We start from the raw sequence: 24,747 nt of genomic DNA on the forward strand, positions 1-24,747 counted from the left end.
TCAAAGTTTAATGAAACTTCATGTAGCTCCATAATCCATTTTCAAAAATTCTTGGAGATTTATTTTGGAATTCAGATATTTTTTTAATTTCGGGGAAATAATATGTACATATATTGTATATTATGAATCTGGAGCAGTGCCCCACAACCAAACACATTAATACTTCTTCAGTGAAACAAATGAACATTTACAATAAGTGGAATAAATAAAAACTATAAATAGTACCACAGTAGCTCAGGTCAGGCTTGAGTTGCCACAAATGTATGCAAAAAGCTTTTGGCTTTCTGAGCTTTCTGGATTTCGGAATTGCAGATAAGGCATTTGGATCTGTAGTATTAATAATCAAATCTCAGTAACTGTTAATCTTTCAAAGAAAATCTGTGCTGTAAAGTGACACAGAACATACAAATTAGACTTTATTAAGAGAGATAGAACAAGAAACAAGAAAGGTTTCAATGATTTATATAAAGTAGTAATATATTATCTACAAATAGTATAAAAATCCTGCTAATTCACACTATAGCTTACATTTTTATCAGCAGTTGGCTCAGAACAGAGCTGACTCAATAAACAGAAAACTTTAAAAAAAGTATACTTTCATTAAATTTTGTGATCATGACCTCTTCAAGTCTTAACTTTTAAGTTAAAAATCTGGTTCTAATTAATGTCTGGATGATCAAATCCCCGAAACAAAATAAAACCAAACTCAAATTATGTGCTTCTAGTGTTCATGTGCTTTTTACAAAAAAAAAAAAATCACTTCGAAGCTAGTGGCATTCTGGATTCATTTATGCGGATTCACCTTGTGTTTTTCTCCGAGCTGCTTTGCCGTGCACTGACTGGCACTGAGGCCTTGATTTGTGCTTCGATCCTGGAATAAATACCTCCTGCAAACTGCACAGTAAAGGAGAAAAATTAAGTTATTATCTTTAAGGAACCAATAGAAGCTCTGCTTTATTGAAATGGCATTACTTTTTAACTTAGAAGTAATTTTATTTTGATTTTTTAAATTCAGGCTCTGAGTTACAATTTTATATAAGTAAAATTCACCCATTTTAGTGCACTGTTCTGAGTTTTGACAAATGCATATAGTTGTGTAACCACTCATAATGGAGACATAAAACAGTTCAAATACCCCAAGAAAATCCCCTTGTGCCCCTTTTAAGTCCAACGATTTGACACTACCAATTCCTGGCAACCACTGACTTGTTTTATGTCCCTATACTTTTGCATTTACCAGAACATTATATAAATAGAATCATACAGTCTGTAGCCTTCTGAATCTGGCTCCTTTTGCTTAGCATAACGTGTAGGATATTCATCTATGTTGCAGCATGTACCAATAGCTCATTCTTTTTATCTATTCTACAGTCTTACTCATTTATCATGTAAAGGACATTTGGGTTGTTTTTAGCTCTTGGCAACTCTAAATAAAGCCACTGTAAAGATATGTGTGAAATGATCTGTATGGTGAGTAAACACTTAATGCTATAAGAAACAGCTAAACTGTTTTCCCAAGTAGGCATTCCCTTTTGCATCCTTACTAGCTATATACGAGAGTTCCAGTTGCTCTATATTCTTGCCAGCATATTTAAAAAACTTTCTTAGCCGCAGAGCAACTAAGCCCGTGTGCCACAACTACTGAGCTTGCCTGCACTCTAGAGCCCTCAAGCCACAACTACTGAAGCCCGCACACCTACAGCCTGTGCTCCAGACAAGAGAAGCCACTGCAATGAGAAGCCCGCACACCACAACGAAGAAGAGCCCCCGCTCGACACAAATAGAGAAAGCCTGCGCGCAGCAACGAAGACCCAATGCAGCCAAAAAAAAAAAAAAACTGAACTTTTTTAGACATTCTAGTGGGTGTATAGTGCTATCTTGCTGAGGTGTTAATTTACATTTCCCTAATGACTAATGATGTTGCATCTTTTCCTGTGCTTATTTGCCACCTGTATCCCTTCTTTCTGAAGTGTATGATTAATCTTTTGCCCACTTATTGTCATTGGGTTGTTTATTTTATTATTGAGTTTTGAGAATTCTTTATATATTTTGGATATAAATCCTTTACCAGATAAATATTTTACACATATATTCTCATAGTTTATGGCTTGTCTTTTCATTCTCTTATTAATGCCTTTCAAAAAGAAGTTTTAAATTTTGATGAAGTCCAATGTGCCAATTTTTTTCTTTTATGGATAATGCTTTTGGTGTGGTAGCTAAGAAATATTTGCCTAACCCATGGTGATAAAGATTTTTTTTCCTGTGTTTTGTTCTTGTAGGGAAGTAAATTTTTAAATAAAAGAATTAGGGGCAAGTGTTACTGTGAATACATAATACTGGTACTAATGATGATACATAATGTTATGACTAACATGTAATTCAGTAAGAGTAAGGTATTTCTTGTGATCATTTTCATCAAGATAACATCTTATTTTAAAGATAATGTCTAAGCACTGCATGCAGAGTTGATGAAAATTAGCAACTTCCAGGGGTCACCCTCTGGACAGTTAATCTGCTCTTGGTTGGACATTACACTTTCAGTAACAACGTACTTTACTATGTGTGTTATAGAGAGGACCTATGGACTGTAAGAGGTGGTGAAAAACTTATGTGAACAAACTGGCTAACTGGTACAGAATATAAAAATACATAAAAAATTTACTCTTTTAAAATTATAAAGCATCTTTATACTTATGATGAAAATAAAGTAGGAAGGCAAATCCAAGCAAGCACAGTACACGCGTACATAATTCTTACTTCTTTTGCTTCCTTTGACTTGACTCGGTCCAGATCACCCAATCTCATCTTTATTAGGTGCCCTGTAATTTCAGACATCCGCCGTTGATCTGAAGGTAAAAATTAATAAACCTTACTTTTTATGAGGATGTTTTATTACTTTTATTTCTTAAAGAAGATTGCAATCATCAAGAGTTTATGAAAATATCATTGGATATTATTTATAGACACATACACCTATTTATCTTTGAAGGATTTTAGGCTGCAAGTGGCAAAATGGCTCATATACAGATAACTGTGCTGCTTTTAATATTCTGTAAATCAGCCTAAGACATATTCAGCCTTCTTGAGAGTGGAAGTAGCGGATGAAAGTCAGCCTGAGAGGCCTCAAAATGACAGATACATAAAACAACATATTATCTACTGGGATTGTCTAGTAATGAAACTCTGGTTGATGCCTAAGGGAATGTGCTAATTCTGGGCCTTATTCCAGTTGGAATCTTTAAAGCTATTCAGCATACTTCATAAAATAAAAGATTCCTATCATTGCTATTTAGACCTAATTTGTACACTACACAAATAATAAAACTTACCATCTTCTCTTTGTGCATCTTGGTTGAATCTCAAGGATCTTGTGGCATCCCACTTATTCTTCTGCATACTCACACTATTGAAAAAATTAAACAAAAATCAGCACTGATGCTTTTACAGTGAACATCTGACTGGATTAAGGAGCAATACTCACATGAAAGGAGACACATCTCTAGAAGTTGACTAAAAAAAAGTAGACAACATTAAGGTCCAATTAGAACATATTTATTGATTAGCGTTATAGGTAATATAAAGAGTTTACATTTATTGGGTGCAAGATACTGTACCAAGAGCGTTACAAGCATTCTTTCACTGAAGCCTTGCAACTACCATGTGAGATAGGTGCTATTATTACCTCCATAATAAATAGCTTCAGAGAAGTTAAGAAACTTTCCACAGAGAAACAGACCTAGAATTTGAACCCAGTTTTATTTGTCTGACCTGGAAGCCCCCCACCTCTATGCAATCTTTTAGAATTCACTCATTCTGTGCCTGTGGTCCTTAATATGGAGATGAACGTACAACCCATCCAACATATATTGTGTGGAACTTGTTTGAACCCCAGCTTTTCACACATTTTTAGAATCTATAGTTTCTCTTTTAGCTAACTGTAGTTATACTGTTCTCTTATTCCTACCTGGCTTTTTACTCCTTCCTTTGAAGGCACGGGGGAATAAGAATAATTTTAAAAGGTCATAAAATATTTATTTTAAAAATTTAAAGGCTACTTATTTTTTGAACAAGTAATACTGGTTCAAAATTCAAGAAGTACAAACAGCGCATATATTAAAAAGCCTCTGTCCCCCAGACATTCAGTTCCCTTCCTTAGGGGTAACTAATTTTATCAATTTCTTGTATAGCTTTCCACAGATATTTTATGGATATACAAGAAAATTCATATATATTCCTTCATCTATTCTACAAAAATGGTAGCATAATATGCCACTATACATACTGCTCTGCACTTTTCATTTTTTCTTTTTTTCTTTTTATTGAAGTATAGTTACTTTACAATGTTGTATTAGTTTCCGGTGTAAAGTGATTCAGTTATATATATATATATATATGTGTGTGTATATATATATATATTCTTTTTCACATTCTCTTCCATTATAGTTTATTATAAGACATTAAATATAGTTCCCTGTGCTATACAGTAGGACCTTGTTGTTTATCTATTTTATATATAGTAGTAGTTTGTATATGCTAATCCCAAACCCCTAATTTCTCTCCCCCAAACTCACTTTCCTTTTTTCATGTGTCAATATACCTTAGAGATCTTTAATCTCAGTCTTTATAGTGATTCTTCACTCATTTTTACACTGCTAGCATTCCACTGTGGCATTCATTACTCTTCTTTTTCAAATTTTTCCTGGCTGTACCTGCTTATTTCTCAATATGAACTTTAGAATAGTAATAGATAATTTAGTGTTACCTTCTCCAATGCCTTTTCTTTCTTCTGACCACAGGGTGAAGACATCTGCTTTTTTGGTTGTTTAGTGAATTTCTTTGGCTTCTCCTTTTTCCCTGATAACAGAAGGTCAATGTTATGAGCATAAGTCCCATATACGTTTCCCATGCACTTGTCACATTCAAACAATAAAACCACTGAAAAATAAAACATTGTTTTTAAAAACTAACAAATTACCTTGGGATAAAAAGTAACTATATGGAGAAATCAAACTAAAACTGCTTTACAGAGGTTCATTTTAATTACTTTTCTTCTTTCTACTTGGTGAAAATCTTTGCGGAAAAAAATGAGGGCAATGAATTCCAAGTGTCAGTGAAATTAAATACAGAAAAATGTTGGGGAAATTATTCATATTTCTTTCTCTGAATCTAATTTGCCAGTGGAGTCACACCTCCTAATTCCAAATTTTTTTATAAAAAATAACTATAACCCAGAAAAACACAATTTGAGAATGGGAGGAGAGAAGAGCTCACAAAAAATCTTTAAAATGTCTTTTGTTCATGCAGGAGGTGGGCTATGAAGGTAGAACATAAATGATCTTGTGAAGAACCAGATCTGGGACAAGGTATATTTGAAACTAAGGCATTCCTGCAGTCAGTATTCTGCTTTACTCTGGCTGACAGTTTAGCGGAGAAAGGAGAGGGGCAAAAAGGAGGGGAAAGAAGTATTTCTCTAAAAACAATGTTTGAAGGTTAAGAATAGCACATTAGAACACTGTTTCCCAAATATCAATTATTTGTACACCGCCTTCACACTTTTTGCTCTATCTTAAAAGGGAAACTTTATCACTACCATAAATGAAAAACCTGTAAAATGTGCTACATAGAAGCTAATTTTGAAGAGAACAGAATAAAGACAAAACAACATCAATAATCTGGATAGATTTATTTGCCTGCTGGCAAGCCCTGAGTCCCTGACGTGTCTCTTTGTTAAAGTGGGAGATTTAAGCGTTATAAAATTTCTAGAAGCCATGATAGGGTGGGACATATGATAATGGCAATGTGAAAAGGCTGGATAATTCCTTCCCTAAAAACAGAACAAAAATATTATAAACAACCATCTGCAGGGACTGGGGAATAGTCAAAGGAAGACAGAAAGTTCAGTGTTTACGTTTGAAAGATGCAAGAGCTAAGAGCTGTGAGTTTGTGACTTTCTTGTCTGAGGGCACTTCCCCACCTCCCCAGTTCAGGGAGGAAAATTACAGCCTTGAGTTCTAGAGAGAAGATGATAAAGTTCGAAGCAACAGAGAAGCTGGAATTTTTTTTTTTGGCCGTGCCACGTGGCTTGTGGGACCTTAGTTCCCTGACCAGGGATTGAACCCATGCTCCCTGCAGTGGAAGCACAGAGTCCTAACCATTGGACTACCAGGGAATCCCCAAGAAGCTGGAAATTTAAAGGGGAAAATATGGAAGCAAGAAAGAGACTTGAGGTCTAAAATGTGAGTATAAACTATGCCCAATTCCTAGCTGAGTGTTAAACTCTGCAGGTATATGGGAGACCCTAGGAAGCCCCGCTAAAAAGGCAAGCAGAAACCAGGGTGGGGTGTTGATCCTTGCAAGACAGAACTGTTCTTTGCAAGATGTGGGAGTTTCTTGTGCCTCTTGACTGAATGATTTCCCCAAACTGCCTTTAGCTTGAGCTTCTGAGAGTCTTGTAGTCTTGAGGTATCAGAGGTCAGACTTGGGAACTGGAAAAACAAGTAGGAATCTAGGAGGGAACCCAAAAAGCAAGGAAACCACTCAGCAGGTAAGCCCCCAAATCTGAATATAAATTCTGTCCAAATCCTTGTCTGACCACTAAACTACACAGGCTGGTGTGGCCCCCGGGGGTGGGGTGGGGGCAGGCTAACGCAGTAGCAGTCAGCAGCCAAAAAACCTATGAAAAACACCATCCACTGCATACCAGCCAGGAGACAGATTTTGCAGTTTGGGTCCAGCAGGTTAATTGCTTACTAGAACAAAAATCCCAACAATTCTCAGAAGAACAAAAGAGATTTCAGAGCTGCACAAAGATAATCTACGATGTCCAGTTTTCACTGAAAAGTTATGAGATAAAGAAAGTGAAAAGAAAAGAAACAGTCAGAAAACACCCAGAAAAGAAACAGTCAATAGCAACTGATTCTGAGAGGGCCAGCATGTTGGACTTAGGAGACAATAACTTCAAAGCAACTATTATACATATGTTCAAAGGAAAAATGGTAGTATTGAGTAAGCACATAGAGAATCTCAACAGAGAAACGTAAAGTATAAAAGAAACAGGGGGAAATTCTAGAGCTGAAAGGCACAATAATTGAAATGAAAAAATGTACCAGATGGGTTCAAGAGAAAATGTGAAATGGCAGAAAAATGAATCAGTGAATGTGAAGTTAACAAAAGGTCATAGGTGTACTGGAGCTCCAGAAAACGAGTGAGAGAAAGGGGCAAAAAAAATACTTAAAGAATAAAGATTGTAAGACAACATTAATTTACAGATCCAAGAAGGTCAACAAATCCCAAGTAAGATAAACTCAAAGAAAGTCACATCTAGGCATATCATAGTTAAGCTTCTAAAAGTTAAAGATAAAAAGAAAATTTGGAAAGCAGCATGATTAAAAGTGCACATTACATACAGAGGGGAACAATTTTATCACAATGACTGACTTCTCATCAGAAACAATGGAGGCCAGAAGACATTGAAATGACATATTTATTTGTTTATTTTTTAACTCTGGCCAATATTATGTTTAATGGTTAAACACTAAAGGCATTATCATTGAATAAAGAACAAGACAAGAATGAAAACTACCACCACTGGAAATTTTAGCCTCTGTAAAAAACAAGGAAAAATATTGAGATATATGAGACAAATTTTATCACAATGACTGACTTCTCATCAGAAACAATCAAGGCCAGAAGACATTGAAACAACATATTTAAAGTGCAAAAAGAAAAAAGTGTTATTAACGAAGAATTATATATCAAGAAAACTGTACTTCAAAAACAAAAGCAGGGACTTCCCTGGTGGCGCAGTGGTTAAGAATCTGCCTGCCAGTGCAGGGGACACTGGTTCGAGCCCTGCTCCGAGAAGATCCCACATGCTGCGGAGCAACTAAGCCCGTGTGCCACAACTACTGAGCCTGCGCTATAGAGCCCATGAGCCACAACTACTGAGCCCGCGTGCCACAACTACTGAAGCCCGTGTGCCTGGAGCCCGTGCTCTGCAACAAGAGAAGCCACCACAATGAGAAGCCCGCGCACTGCAATAAAGAGCAGTCCCCACTCGCCACAACTAGAGAAAGCCCGTGTGCAGCAACGAAGACCCAAAGCAGCCAAAAATAAATAAATAAATAAATTTTTTAAAAAAAGCAAGGGGTTTCCCTGGTGGCGCAGTGGTTGAGAATCCACCTGCCAATGCAGGGGACACATGTTCGAGTCCTGGTCCAGGAAGATCCCGCATGCCGTGGAGCAACTAAGCCCGTGCGCCACAACTACTGAGCCTGTGCTCTAGAGCTCAGGAGCCACAACTACTGAGCCCACGTGCTGCAACTACTGAAGCCTGCGTGCCTAGAGCCCATGCTCTGCAACAAGAGAAGCCACCACAAGGAGAAGCCCGTGAACCACAAAGAAGAGTAGCCCCTGCTCACCGCAATTACAGAAAGCCCGTGAGCAGCAACAAAGACCCAACACCGCCAAAAATAAATTAATAAATTTTTTTTAGATGATGATATGGATTTTCTCCTTTATTTTGTTAATATGGTGAAATGTATTTCCAAATGTAAAACCAAATTTGCATTCCTGATATAAACATTACTTGGTCAATTACTTGATATATTAACCTTTTTTTTTTTACTGGATTTTATTTGTTAATATTTAAAAGTTTTTTATTTTGATGATCATATGTTTTTTATTCTTCAATTGTTAATATGGTGTATCACATTGATTGATTTCCGTATATTGAAGAATCCTTGCATCCCTGGGATAAATCCCACTTGATCACGGTGTATGATCCTTTTAACGTGTTGTTCATTTCTGCTTGCTAGTATTTTGTTGAGGATCTTTACATCTATATTCATCAGTAATATTGGTCTGTAATTTTCTTTTTTTGTAGTATCTTTGTCTGGTTTTGGTATCAGGGTAATGGTGGCCTCATAGAACGAGTTTGGGAGTGTTCCTTCCTCTGCAATTGTTTGGAAGAGTTTGAGAAGGATGGGTGTTAGCTCTTCTCTAAATGTTTGATAGAATTCACCTGTGAAGCCATCTGGTCCTGGACTTTTGTTTGTTGGAAGATTTTTAATCACAGTTTCAATTTCATTACTTGTGATTGGTCTGTTCGTATTTTCTATTTCTTCCTGATTCAGTCTTGGAAGGTTATACCTTTCTAAGAATTTGTCCATTTCTTCCAGGTTGTCCATTTTATTGGCATAGAGTTGCTTGTAGTAGTCTCTTAGGATGCTTTGTATTTCTGCGGTGTCTGTTGTAACTTCTCCTTTTACATTTCTAATTTTATTGATTTGAGCCCTCTCCCTCTTCTTTTTTTATTTTTTATTTAATTATTCATTTATTTAATTTTTGGCTGCTTTGGGTCTTCACTGCATGAGGGTTTTCTCTGGTTGCTGAGAGTGGGGGCTACTCTTTGTTGTGGTGCACAGGCTTCTCATTGCAGTGGCTTCTCTTGTTGCGGAGCACAGGCTCTAGGCGCGTGGGCTTCAGTAGTTGTGGCACACAGGCTTCAGTAGTTGTGGCTCGCGGGCTCTAGAGCGCAGGCTCAGTAGTTTTGGTGCACGGGCTTAGTGCTCTGAGGCATGTGGGATCTTCCCTGACCAGGGCTTGAACCCATGTCCCCTGCATTGGAAGGCGGATTCTTAACCACTGCGCCACCAGGGAAGCCCCTCCCTCTTTTTCTTGATGAGTTTGGCTAAGGGTTTATCAATTTTGTTTATCTTCTCAAAGAACCAGCTTTGAGAAGTTTTATTGATCTTTGCTATTGTTTTCTTTGTTTCTATTTCATTTATTTCTGCTCTGATCTTTATGATTTCTTTCATTCTACTAACTTTGGGTTTTGTTTGTTCTTCTTTCTCTAGTTCCTTTAGGTGTAAGGTTAGATTGTTTATTTGAGGTTGTTCTTCTTTCTTGAGGTAGGCTTGTATTGCTATAAACTTCTCTCTTAGAACTGCATCCCATAGGTTTTGGATCGTTGTGTTTTCATTGTCATTTGTCTCTAGGTATTTTTGATTTCCTCTTTGATTTCTTCAGTGATCTCTTGGTTATTTAGTAATGTATTGTTAAGCCTCCATGTGTTTGTATTTTTTACGTTTCTGTGTAATTGACTTCTGATCTCATAGCGTTGTGGTCACAAAAGATGCTTGATATAATTACAATTTTCTTAAATTTACTGAGGCTTGATTTGTGACCCAAGATGTGATCTATCCTGGAGAATGTTCCATGTGCACTTGAGAAGAAAGTGTAATCTGCTGTTTTTGGATGGAATGTCCTATAAATATCAATTAAATATATCTGGTCTATTGTGTCATTTAAAGCTTGTCTTTCCTTAGTAATCTTCTGTTTGGATGATCTGTCCGTTGGTGTAAGTGAGGTGTTTAAGTCCCTCACTATTGTTGTGTTACTGTCCATTTCCTCTTTTATAGCTGTTAGCAGTTGCCTTATGTATTGAGGTGCTCTTATGTTGGGACCATATATATTTATAATTGTTATGTCTTCTTCTTGGATTGATCCCTTGATCATTATGTAGTGTCCTTCCTTGTCTCTTGTAACATTCTTTATTTTAAAGTCTATTTCATCTGATATGAGTATTGCTACTCCAGCTTTCTTTTGATTTCCATTTGCATGCAATAACTTTTTCCAACCCCTCACTTTCAGTCTGTATGTGTCCCTAGGTCTGAAGTGGGTCTCTTGTAGACAGCATATATACGGGTCTTGTTTTTGTATCCATTCAGTGGGCCTGTATCTTTTGGTTGGAGCATTTAATCCATTCAGGGTTAAGGTAATTATTGATATGTGTGTTCCTATTACCATTTTCTTAATTGTTTTGGGTCTGTTTTTGTAGGTCTTTTTTTTCTCTTGTGTTTCCCACTTAGAGAAGTTCCTTTAGCATTTGTTGTAGAACTGGTTTGGTGGTGCTCAATTCTCTTAGCTTTTGCTTGTCTGTAAAGCTTTTGATTTCTCCATCGAATCTGAATGAGATCCTTGCTGGGTAGAGTAATCTTGGTTGTAGGTTCTTCCCTTTCATCACTTTAAATATGTCATGCCTCTCCCTTCTGGCTTGTAGAGTTTCTGCTGAGAAATCAGCTGTTAACCTTATGCGAGTTCCCTTGTATGCTATTTGTCGTATTTCCCTTGTTGTTTTCAATAATTTTTCTTTGTCTTTAATTTTTGCCAATTTGATTACTATGTGTCTTGGCGTGTTTATCCTTGGGTTTATTCTGTATGGTACTCTCTGCACTTCCTGGACTTGGGTGGCTATTTCCTTTCCCATGTTAGGGAAGTTTTCGACCATAATCTCTTCAAATATTTTCTCAGGTCCTTTCTCTCTCTCTTCTCCTTCTGGGACCCCTATAATGAGAATGTTGTTGCGTTTAATGTTGTCCCAGAGGTCTCTTAGGCTGTTTTCATTTCTTTTCATTCTTTTTTCTTTATTCTGTTCCACAGCAGTGAATTCCACCATTCTGTCTTTCAGGTCACTTATCCGTTCTTCTGCCTCAGTTATTCTGCTATTGATTCCTTCTAGTGTATTTTTCATTTCAGTTATTGTTTTGTTCATCTCTGTTTGTTTGTTCTTTAATTCTTCTAGGTCTTTGTTAAACATTTCTTGCATCTTCTCGATCTTTGCCTCTACTCTTTTTCCAAGGTCCTGGATCATCTTCACTATCATTATTCTGAATTCTTTTTCTGTAAGGTTGCCTGTCTCCACTTCATTTAGTTGTTTTTCTGGGGTTTTATCTTGTTCCTTCATCTGGTACATAGCCTTCTGCCTTTTCATCTTGTCTATCTTTCTGTGAATGTGATTTTTGTTCCACAGGCTGCAGGATTGTAGTTCTTTTTGCTTCTGCTGTCTGCCCTCTCTAAATAAATTTATATTAAAAAAAAGGAACAAAAGCAAGGGACCTCCCTGGTGGCGCCGTGGTTAACACTCCACGCTCCCAATGCAGAGGGCCCCGGTTCGATCCCTGATCAGGGAACTAGATCCCACATACATGCCTCAACTTAGAGTTCACATGCCACAACTAAGGATCCCATGTGCTGCAATTAAGGAGCCAGTGAGCTGCAACTAAGGAGCCCTCAAGACGCAACTAAGTAGCCTGCCTGCTGCAACTAAGAGCCAGTACAACCAAATAAATGTTAAAAAAAACCACCACAAAAGTAAAGACATTTTCAGATGAATAAAAATAAGAGAATTCACTAGTATACCTCACTACAGGAAATAATGAAAGAAGTCCTTCAGAATGAAAGAAAATAACATCAGATGGTAACAAAGATACAGAGACAAATGATAAATATAAAAGACTAATTGTATATATTTTCTTTTATTCTTCTCTAAATGACATATAACTGTGTAAAGCAAAAATATACATTTATATACATATAAATGTATGATATGTATATCATATGATATATGATATTTATATACACATATATATATGACAACAATAGCACAAAGAAGGGGAAGAAAATGGAGCTATATATTATTTTAAGGTTCTTCTATTTTACCTGGAATAATTCATATTACCTTTAAGTAGATTGTGATAGGTTAAAGAGGCATGTTGTAATCTTTAGAACAAATGCAAAGAATATAACTGAAAAGCAAATAAAATAATTTAAATAATACCCTAAAATTATTTTCTTAGCACAAAAAAAGCAGGAAAGGCAAAACAGAGAAGCAAAACATCTGAGAAAATTAGAAAATGAATAGCAAAATGGCAGACCTGATACAACCATATCAATAAACACATTAAATATAAATAGAATAAATGTTCCAGTCAAAATGCAGAGATTGGGCTTCCCTGGTGGCATAGTGGTTAAGAATCTGCCTGCCAATGCAGGGGACACAGGTTCGAGCCCTGGTCCGGGAAGACCCCACATGCTGCAGAGCAAATAAGCCCATGTTCCACAACTACTGAGCCTGTGCTCTAGAGCCCGCGAGCCACAACTATTGAAGTCCACATACCTAGATCCTATGCTCCGCAACAAGAGAAGCCACTGCAATGAGAAGCCTGCGCACCACAACGAAGAGTAGCCCCCACTCACCACAACTAGAGAAAGCCCGCACGCAGCAACGAAGACCCAACACAGCCAAAAATTTAAAAAAAAAAGCAGAGATTGTCAAACTAGATAAACAAGCAATTACCAACAATATGCTATCTACAAGATACACAATTTAAATTAAATTTTATTTATTCATTTATTTTTGGCTGTGTTGGGTCTTTGTTGCTGTGTGCGGGCTTTCTCTAGTTGCGGCGGGCAGGGGCTACTCTTCGTTGTGGTGCGTGGTCTTCTCATGGCGGTGGCTTCTCTTGTTGCGGAGCATGGGCTCTAGGTGCACGGGCTTCAGTAGTTGTGGCACGCGGGCTTCAGTAGTTGTGGCACGCAGCCTTCAGTAGTTGTGGCTCGCGGGCTCAGTAGCTGTGGCTCGCAGGCTCTAGAGCGCAGGCTCAGTAGTTGTGGCACATGGGCTTAGGTGCTCCACAGCATGTGGGATATTCCCAGACCAGGGCTTGAACCTGTGTCCCCTGCATTGGTAGGCGGATTCTTAACCACTGCGCCACCAGGGAAGTCCCCACACTTTAAATTTAAAAACACGAAGAAGTTGAAAATAAAAGGATAGAAAAAAGATATGTCATCCAACTGGTAAACAAAAAAAACCTAGAGTGATTATGTTAATATTAAACAAAACAGACTTTCAGACAAGCAGTTTTACTATAGACAAGGAGGGGTAGATCATGAGAAAAGAGTCAATACACTATAAATGTATATGTGCCTAATTACAAAGCTCTAACACATACACAAAGCAAAAATTGACAGACTTGAAAGGAAAAATACATAAATTAACAAGCATAGCTTGAGATTTCAATACTACTCTCTTAGTAATTGATAGAACAAGTAGTCAGAAAATGATTAGAGAAGACTTGTACCAGAAAATCAAACCAACTTGACCCTACCTTTAAAGACTACTCCACCTATAACAGCAGAATTCACATTCTTTTCATGCACATCTGGAACACATGTCAATAAAATTTAGAAGATGAAACCACAGAGTACATTTTCTGACCATGATGGAATTAAATTAGAAACCTACAACTGAGAAGTATCCAGAAAAATCTGAAAATATTTGGAAATTAAACACATTACTAAACAACACATGGGTCAAAGACAAAATCATAAGGGAAATTAGAAAATATTTTGTATTGAATATAAATGAAAAAAAGATATATCAAGTCTATGAATACTTAAAAGCAGTGCTTAGAGTGAATCTTATAGCTTTAAATGCTTATACTAGAAAAGAAGTAAAAAAACAATGATTTTGGGCTTCCCTGGTGGCGCAGTGGTTGAGAGTCCGCCTGCCGATGCAGGGGACACAGGTTCGTGCCCCGGTCTGGGAAGATCCCACATGCTGCGGAGTGGCTAGGCCCGTGAGCCATGGCCACTGAGCCTGCGCGTCTGGAACCTGTGCTCCGCAACGGGAGAGGCCACAACAGTGAGAGGCCTGCGTACCGCAAAAAAAAAACCCAACAAAAACCAATGATTTAAGTTTCCACTTTTAGAACCTAAAAAAAAGAGGAAATTAAGTCCAAAGTAATTACAAGGAAGGAAATAGTAAATATAAGAGGGAAAATCAATGAAATATAAAATAGGCAAACTATAGAGAAAGTCAATGAAATCAAAAGCTGGTTCCTTGAAAAGATCAACAAAACTAATAAACCTCTAGCTAAACTGACCAAGAAAAAAAGAGATAAGACACAAATTATCAATATCAGGAATGAAAGAGGGACATCACTAGAGATCCTTCAGACAGAAAAGGATAATAAGAAAATACCGTGAGCAACTTTATGCCAATAAATGTGACAACTTGGATGAAATGGACACATTCCTTGAAAGAAATTATCAAAACATTCAAGAAGAAATAGAAAACCTGAATAGCACTATATTAATTAAAGACCTTAACTGATAATTAAAAAGCTTCCTATAAAGAAAACTCCAGGCCCAAATGACTTTACTGCTGAATTTCACCATACTTTTAAGGGACAAAGAATACAAATACTACACAAATTCTTTCAGAAAAGAGAAGTGAACATTTTCCAACTCATTTTATGAGGTATTAACCTGATAACAAACTTGAAGAAGACATCACAAAAAAACTACAGACAAATATCCCTCATGAACACAAACAAAACATCTTTAACAAAATACAAGCAAGTCCAATACACTAACATATAAAGAGAAAAACACCTCACGACCAAGTGAAGCTTACCTCGGAAGACTGATGTAACACTTGAAAAATCAATGTAATTCATCATATTGATATAATGATGGAGAAAGACTATATTATCATCTCAGTAGATGGAGAAAAAGCATTTGACAAAATTCAACACCCATTCATGTGGCAAACTAGAAATAGAAAAGAACCTCCTCAACCTAAGAAAGGGCGTTTATGAGAAGCCAACAACTAACGTTACATACTTAATGGTTAAAGATAGAGGGGACCTCCCTGGAGTCCCAGTGGTTAAGACTTTGCCTTCCAGTGCAGGGGGTGTGGGTTTGATCCCTGGTCGAGGAGCTAAGATCCCACAAGCCTCGCGGCCAAAATAACCAAAACATAAAACAGAAGCAATACTGTAACAAATTCAATAAAGACTTTAAAAATGGTCCACATCAAAAAAAAATCTTTAGAAATATAAAGATTGAATGCTTTCCCCCTAAGATAAGGAACAAGGCAAGGATGTCTGTTCTCACCACTTCTATTCAACATCAGGTCCTAACCAACACAAAAAGGCAAGACAAAGAGATAAAAGGCATACATACTGAAAGCAATCTAATAAGCAAAGAAAAATTAAGTCAATTTAGCAAGGTCATAGGATACAAAGTCAATACACAAAGACCAGCTGTATTTCAATATTACCATTAATGAACAATTGGAAACTTTAAAAAACCTACTTCCATTTATAAAAGCATAAGAAAATACTTAGGAACAAATTTAACAAAAGATGTTACAACGTTTGCATAATGAAACTACAAAACATGATTGAGAGACATTAAAGAAGACTTAAATAAATGGAGAGACAGTCCGTGTTCATGGATTGGAAGACTTGCCATTGGGAAAAAAAAGAGCAACATACAGCTTCAACACAATTCCAATACCAAAATAAACTAAGACAAGAGAACAGTTTTGGAGGACTCACACCACTGATTTCAAGAGTCACTAAAAACTACAAAAATTAAGACAGTGTGACATTGATATACTGATGTAAAGACAGAAGAATCAATGGAAGAGAACAAAGTTCAGAAGTAAATCCATATGTAATGGTCAACTGATTCTTTAACAAAGTTGCTAAAGTAATCCAATGGGGAAAGAACAGTCTTTTCAACAAATAGTACTAGGACAACTGGCTATGCCTATGGAAAAGAAAGGAATCTTGACTCTTACCTCATACCACACACAAAAATTAACCTGGAAGGTACTGTATACTTAAATATAAGAGCTAAAGTCATAGAACCTCTAAAAGAAAACACAGAAAATCTTTGTGACTTTGGGGTAGCCAAAGATTTCTTAGCTAGTAAAGTCTGAAACATAAAAGGAAAGCTAAAAAATTATAGTTCACAAAATTAAAAACTTTTGTTTTCAAAAGACAATGTTAATAAAAGTAAAAGGCAAGTCATAGACTAGGGAAAAATATCTGCAAAACATATGGACTTGTATCCACAAATATATAAAGAACTCTTACAATTCAATAAGGCAAACAATTCAATTAAAAAAGATTTAAGGCAAAAGACTTAAACAGACATTTCACAAAAAAGACATATAAATGACCAAGAAGCACATGAAAGATGTGAAGAATTACACACACACTAGAATGCCTAATATTAAAAAAAACACAATAATACCAAGTATTGGTACAAATGTGTAGCGACTGGAGCTCTCATACATTGCTGGTGGGATGCAAAATGGTACAGTCACTTTGCAAAACAGTTTGGCAGTTTCTTATAAAGTTAAACATACACTGAGCTTGTGACCCAGCAATTCCACTTGTAGGTATCTACCCAAGAGAAATGAAAACATACGTCCACACAAATTTTTACGCAAATGTTCACAGCAGCATTATTCATAACAGCCAAGAACTGAAAAGAACCCAAATGTCCATGAAATGGTGGATGGATGAACAGATTATGGTATATTTCTACAATGGAACACTACTCTGCAATACAAAGGAACAAACTACTGATACACACAACAAATGGATGAATCTCAAAAACATCATACTAAGTGAAAGAAGCCAGACACAAAAGGCTATTCATGATTCCATTTATATGAGATCTTAGAAAAGGTAAACCACAGTGACAAAAAGCAGATTATTGGTTGCCTGGGATTGGGAGTGGGGAAAGGGAACTGAGCGTAAAGGGTTAGAAGGAAACTTTCTGGAGTGATATTCTAGGTCTTGATTTTGGTGGTGGTTATACAACTGTGCTTAAAGTCGTCAGTGTGTACACTTAAAAATGAATGAATTTTATTACATGTAAACTATACCTCAATCAACTGTGAAACACACACACACACACACACACACACAACACAGTAGCATTTTCTCCTTCACTAATTAGTATTGAAAAATAATTGATAAATGACTAGTTTTTTCATTAGGGGAATTCAACATGTAAAGAAAAATTATATAAAACTTAGAAATAAGACAAAGGGAAGACTGCATGTCCTTTAAGTGATATACTGGAGGACTGCTTACTTAATCCTCTAAGAGAACGTCCTTATGCTTGACTTTCCTGTCTACTATTGATTGAAGGCCCAGATACTGTGAATTTTCATGTTACCTTACAAATTTTTCTAACAGAAATGCAAATGATTTCTGTCCAATAGAAAAGATAACCCCAGGACTTCCCTGTTGGTCCAGTGGTTAAGACTCCGCGCTTCCACTGCAGGGGGCACGGGTTTGATCCCTGGTTGGGGAAACAAGATCCCGCATGCCGCGTGTCGGGGCCAAAAAAAGGAAAAAAGGAAAACAAAGATAACCCCGGTGGTTATGGGTTTATTGCCTTGTATGACATTAATCAGTGTTGTATCTAATTTGCAATCTTTTTTTAACATTCTTCTTTCAAATGCCTACAAATACCTGAGCCTTCAAATGCTTAACCCTAACCCTAACTTTCCCTGCTATTTCTCTCACTAATGGGTTGAAAAATTTTGACACACGTTCATTCTATAGGTGTATAAAGTTATGGTTTTAACTTAAAAAATCATACTTTGATGACTATTATTTAATGCTTCATTTGAGTGTCACTTCAAATCATCTCAGGTACAATTAGATAGTCACACATTTCGAGAAACCCATTAGGTTACACCTGAAATGAAAACTTGGAGGGTTATTTCTTAGTATACAGCACTTTAAAAAAAAATAACTTTATGAGTATTCTGTGTTAGTGTCAGGGTTAGGAAATCTTGATGAAGCCTCTATTATTTATTTTTTCCATGTTGTAACCTACCATGTAGACTTATAAAGCCAATTCTTCATCCCTTGCATTAAATCCTTTGGAATATACCCTCCTCATAAAAGTGAGACTTGATTTTTAACTTAGAAATCCATACTTTGTTTCTTGGATACTTCTTCTTCATCTCCAACTTCATCTTCAGTGACCTCGGACCCAGTGGTATATTCTTCTTCTTCTGAAAATAATGACTGCTGTTTCTGAATTGAAAAAACAAATACATTGTATTAAAACTGTGTATTATCACATCACCAATGAATTCTTTCAAACACACTCATCTAAATTTATTTTGAATGAATGAGCCAAACAAGAACTGATAAAATGACCACTGTCTAGCACAACTTTCAGGAAATGGATGTAAGAATTTCTACATTTAGGACAAGATAGCATTACATTAAATATTTAAAAAATTTATTTCCTTCACAGATTCTAGCAGAGTGATAGGCACATTATAAGTACTCGGTATTTGTTGAACTGTACTTCTATCACTCAATTGAAAGTATTTTCCTTGATATTAAGATTAAATTAGGGACTTCCCAGGTGGTCCAGTGGTAAAGAATATGCCTTCCAATGCAGGGGATGCGGGTTCGATCCCTGGTCAGGGAACTAAGATCCCACATGCCGTGGGGCAACTAAGCCCGCATGACACAACTACTGAACTCGTGTGCCTCAACTAGAGAGCCTGCGTGCCACAAACCAGAGACCATACTCTCTGGAACCCATGCGCCACAACTACAGAGCCCACGCACCCTGGAGCCTGCGTGCCACAACTAGAAAAGAGAAAAAAAAAAAAAAACCCACATGCCACAACTAGAGAAGCGTGCACAGCACAACGAAAAATCCCCTCATGACTCAACGAAGATCCCGTGTGCTGCAACTAAGACCTGATGCAGCCAAAAATAAATAAATAAACCTAAAAAAAAGATTAAACTAAAATACAATAATTGCCAATATGAATGTAGTCTCATAAACAAGTAAATGTGCACATTCTCTGGGTGAATGTGGTGCTGGATCATCTGAACGTATCGTCATCAGTTTCCTCCATCTATCTACCCTACTGTCTGTTATCACTGATACAAATTTCTATTCCATTCTTGTGAATACTGGTGGCAGATGGCATAGTAATGGCAAATAGGTAAAAAACAAAAAAAAATCAATAAATCAATCAAAAACCAAATAATTGGAACTTAATTGATATGTTGTTTTGTTCAATGTTCTAAATGTGACTTAAAAGTGTCTTTAAAAAAGTCATTTAAGAAAATTTATGGATTATGCAGCTAGATAATGGAGTATGTGTCTGTTTTAAACAATGACTTTTTAAGAAGTGCGAACTTACAGAAGCTGAAAAGGATGATATACATTTAACTAAAATCTATAAAATTAGATACTCATGAGATTCTATTAAACTGAACTTTGATTTAGGAAGAAAGAGATTCATGAAAGTGAAATATAGTTGCTCACTTACCAGCTGCAGTGTCCAGTTTTTCAGTGATAAGAACTATAAAAAAGACAAAGGAATAAGAGATTAATATATCTGCATCTACCCAGATTGCAGCTCCTTATTTTCATATGGATATTGTAGAAGAGTTGGAAAAAGTTTAAAAAGTTCATTCCCTTCTAGGTTGAAACATAATTTTAAACTCATCTAAAAATGATATAGTACAATCTTTTGTATTCCCTGCCCAGAAAAAATGTGTATGTCTACAAAAAAGAAAAAAAAAAAAATCAACATTTCCTAGGGTCATTTCCAAAGGACAAGTAAATCACATATAGAGATAATATAATTTTATATTGTGAATTATTTCAATCACTTTTTAATGTTTATATTCTATTATAAATTAAGGAACCAGATTATATATGGATATTCAAGAAATCTAATTTGCTATTTTGTATATAATTTATAAATAAATGTTAGTTATTAAACACAGCCATCTAAAGTTTATAATGCATTTTACATGGAATATTTCATTTTCTCAAGTAAATGCTACTTCAACTAACACAGACAGGAAGTTCACAGGCAAACAGAGACTCCCTGGCTGTTAGTAACAGGAATCAAAGGAATCAAAGCTTTCCAGTCACCTTGAAAATATCTCAGTTTTGAAACCCTGGAAAAACTAAATGCATTACTGAATACAATTAACAAAAAGAATTTCATACCAAAAAATGTTTACAGGACTAGGAGGGGATAAAATATCCCATTCATACTATCTTCATTTCTCAAATCATTATTTGTCCATAATAAACCCTGAAGACTATATTTTCCCCCAAATTTAAGTTGATTAATTATTAATTCTTTGAGTGCAAGGAATGCATCATCCTTATAGTCCTGTTAACTCAGCATAATACCTTGTTATGAGAGTTAATGCATATTAATGGAAAATTTCAGTATTAATTTAAACAGATCAAATTTCTGTCAAAAATTAAATATTATCAATTGTTTTTATAAATAAAGAATAAATGAAGCAAGCTACTTACAGCATTGAGCTCCCCACTCTTGGGGCCCCATGGTGTATTTGGCTCCAGTAAAACATCACAGTCTAGACCCTTTTCATCACAAGGACCACCAGAATCACTTGAAAGGAAAAGACATTTTATGGAGAAGTGTTCAATTTAAGATTTTTTTTTGGCCTTGCTGCGCAGCATGCAGGATCTTAGTTGCCCAACCAGGGATCAAACCTGGGCCCTGCCAGTGAAAGTTGCTGAGTCCTAACCACTGGACCGCCAGGGAAATCCCCAATTTCTTAAGAATTTAAATGCAAACAATATCTTTTCTTATTGCAAATGTTTTATAAATTGCTCTTTAGAAATACAGTTCTTGAGTATAAAGGTATGCCACTTCAACATTTACATTTCTTAATGCATCTAGTGACTCCCCCAGCATAAGTCACTCCATGTGGGGGGAGCACCACTATACTCCAAGCATTGTACCTGCCAGGTGGTGAAACAGGCTGCTATGGTGGATACTGCTTTGAGGACAGCTTTTATTAGAGTCCTCCTACCCCCAACCTGACAGCCTGTTGCAACTGTAAAATGATGGAAGTGACTTCATTAATTACTGAATCCAAGGAGTTCAAATTTATGCAAAGATAACCTCAACCATCAATTTTTTTTTCTAGTTCCATCAATTAGCTAAGATGGGCTTAAGTAACTTGGAAAACATTTTTTAAATCCTCTAAAATTGGAGTGTGGGCCCCACCCTTTGAATCATCAGGAACTCCTATTATTAGTTTTTCTTCCCTTTGGACTTCCAGTATTTAGAGGTTTTTTTCCTACCAAATAAACATCTGCTTGCTCTTATTGTAAGCTAACATATAATTTCAGCTAGGCTTTCTGAAATAATGAAATCGACTGCCATTACTGATTTGGGGAGGTACTGGGGGGTAGAGGATTCCAGGATGCGAACCATTGAATAAAGCCGCAGTACACCATTTCCCCCACCTCACCTGACTGTATCTTTAGCAAAAGGCACAAGAATGACATCTTTGTGTTTCTGCAGATCATCCAGTATTCTGGCAGTTGGGCAGGACAGCAAATCTTCACCTTCACCTTGATCACGAAGAACAACCATGTGGTCCTTCACTTTACAACCCTGTCACGTAAAAGACTAAATTTGAGAGGTTGGTTCATTATAGAAACATTCCTTTAAAGACGACTGTATGTTTCTGTTCTTCTTTGCCCCGTCATACCATCCTACTAACACTTTTACACCTTTCTCAGTATCTCAAAAAATAATACTCATACAGAAAAGAGCATGAAACATAAATGTATACCTTAACAAATATCCATGTAACACTATCCACACTAAAAAACAGAATATTGCCAATACTCCAGGATTCCTCTTGGGCCCATTCCCAACCATAATTGCCTCCATCCTTCCCAAAGGATAACCTCTACCTCGACTTTGATGGTTCTCACTTTCTTGCTTATACCTTTTACCACTTAAGGATGTATTCCTAAACACTACAGTTTAGTTTGTCTCATTTGTATTTCTTTTTTTGAAATAAATTTATTTATTTATTGGCTGCATTGGGTCTTTGCTGCTGCACACGGGCTTTCTCTAGTTGTGGCGAATGGGGGCTACTCTTCGTTGTGGTGCGCGGGCTTCTCGTTGCAGTGGCTTCTCTTGTTGCGGAGCACAGGCTCTATGTGCACGGGCTTCAATAGTTGTGGCACATGGGCTCAGTAGTTGTGGCTCGTGGGCTTTAGTGCTCAGGCTCAGTAGTTGTGGCCCATGGGCTTAGTTGCTCTGCGGCATGTGGGATCTTCCCGGATCAGGGCTCGAACCCATGTCCCCTGAATTGGCAGGCGGACTCTTAACCACTGCGCCACCAGGGAAGTCCCATCTCATTTGTTTTAATACTATGTTTTTGTGATTCAACCATGTTACTACATGTAACTAACATTTGCTTTAATGCCATTGTATGAATAATCACAATTTGCTTATCTATTCTACAGCTGGTGGATGGGTTATTTCCAGTTTGGAACTAGTCCAAGTAGTAGTATTATGAACATTCCTTAACATGTTTCCTGATGCACAAGTGCTCATGTATACCAAATTAAATTACTATCAGCAGTGTATGAGAGTTCTCATTACTCTATGTTCTTGATAACACTTGGTGAGACATTTTAATTGTAGTCATTCTGGTGAGCATGTAGTGGTATCTGTGGTTTTAATTTGCATTTCCCCAATTAAAAATGAGGTTGAGCTCCTTTTCATGTTTACTGAACAACAAGGAACTTTCTGGTGTGAAGTTCCTATTGTCGTTTTCTTATTAATTTGTACAAGTCAAAAAAATCTTAATATGAACCTTTTATGGATATGTGTTGCTAATATCTGGTCCCACCTGTGAGTTTGTCTCCTCAATTTCAGTTTATTTAATGTAGTTAATGTACTTGAATTTAAAATCTCTCCCTTTATGGTATTATCTTTTAATAGCTTTATAAGTTTTTTATTCTTTTCTGGCCACCCTGCACGGCTTGCGGGATCTTAGCTCCCTGACTAGGGATCGAACCCGCTCCCTCGGCAGTAAGAGCACAAAGTCCTAACCACTGGACTGCCAGGGAATTCCCAGCTTTATTAGCTTTTGTTTCACATATAGGCTTTTTGGGGGGAATAGTTTGGGCTATTTTTTCCCCATTTTGATATCCCAATGTCCCGGTACCTCTTATTGGAAAGTCTATCCTTTGCCCACTGCTCTGTAACGTCACCTCTGTCACAGTAGCTAAGTAGCTTTGAGTACAAAGTACTCAAAGTATCTAAGTAGCTTTGAGTACAGACATTCCTTGGTATCTGTGGGGGATCGGTTCTAGGAGTCCCCGTATATACCAAAATCCACAGATTCAACTAACCGCAAATTATGTGGTACTGTACGTCTTTATTTTTTTAAATTCATGTATAAGTGGACCTACACAGTTCAAACCAGTGTTGTTCAAGGGTTAAATGTACTTCATTCTCTGCTACTGGTCCATCTGTTTAATCTTTATCAGTATCACTCTGTCTTAATTACCTAAGACTTAAAATAAATTTTGATACTGAGCAGAGAAAATACTTCTACCTTTGTGTTCTCTGAGAGTATCTTAGCTATTCTTGGCCCTTTGTATTTCCATAAATATTTCAGGATCAGCTTAGAAAAGTTCCTGATAAAAACCTGTTAGGATTTTTACTGAGATCGCATGGATCTATATAGGTCAGTTTGGTGAACATTTATATCTTTACAATATTGAGTCTGAATCCATGAACATGGTATAAAAATCCATTTTTTAGTTTCATTTTCTCTGAATAATGTTTTATGTTTTCTATATAGAGTTCTTATGTTTTATTTTATTAGATTTATTCCTAGGTACTTATTTTTGAGGCTACTGTAAGTGGTTTCTTTTTATAAATTTCATTTTCTAATCTCATTGGTTTATAGAAATACAATTGATTTTTGTAAATGATTTTTAATAGATCAATCTTAAATTCTTACTAATTCTAATGATTTGTCTGTAGATTCTTCAGGGTTTTCTACATTCACAATTATCATCTGCAAATTATGAGAGCTCCATTCAATCTCTATAACCCTTTAATATTTCTTTTTCTTGTGTTAATATACTGTTCAGGACCTCCAGATCAATTTGAATAGAAGTATGTTGACAATGAGCATCCTTATCATGCTCCCAATTTCAAAGGAAAATTTTTCTACATTTCACTATCAAGTGTAATATTTGCTGTAAGTCTTATATTATGTATCCTTCATTAGATTACATCAT

General features: G+C 36.4%; 1 protein-coding gene across 1 annotated transcript in view; it reads right to left on the reverse strand.

Moving 5' to 3' along the window:
- Nucleotides 1–24,747, reverse strand: part of SANBR (SANT and BTB domain regulator of CSR) — a 62,004-nt gene that overhangs the window by 2,003 nt on the left and 35,254 nt on the right. Inside the window, exons 11-19 of the mRNA XM_022597248.3 lie at nucleotides 21,942–22,087; nucleotides 20,974–21,070; nucleotides 19,964–19,996; nucleotides 18,599–18,698; nucleotides 4,763–4,854; nucleotides 3,482–3,510; nucleotides 3,330–3,403; nucleotides 2,758–2,846; nucleotides 803–894 (exon numbers count right to left, since the gene is read on the reverse strand). Coding sequence (XP_022452956.2) covers nucleotides 803–894; nucleotides 2,758–2,846; nucleotides 3,330–3,403; nucleotides 3,482–3,510; nucleotides 4,763–4,854; nucleotides 18,599–18,698; nucleotides 19,964–19,996; nucleotides 20,974–21,070; nucleotides 21,942–22,087 — 752 coding nt within the window. The remainder of the gene's footprint in view (nucleotides 1–802; nucleotides 895–2,757; nucleotides 2,847–3,329; nucleotides 3,404–3,481; nucleotides 3,511–4,762; nucleotides 4,855–18,598; nucleotides 18,699–19,963; nucleotides 19,997–20,973; nucleotides 21,071–21,941; nucleotides 22,088–24,747) is intronic.

This window comes from Delphinapterus leucas, chromosome 13 (assembly GCF_059928025.1).
Source record: "Delphinapterus leucas isolate spDelLeu-1000000601 "Yukka" chromosome 13, BTC_Dleu_Yukka2, whole genome shotgun sequence".
Classification (NCBI taxonomy): Eukaryota; Metazoa; Chordata; class Mammalia; order Artiodactyla; family Monodontidae; genus Delphinapterus; species Delphinapterus leucas.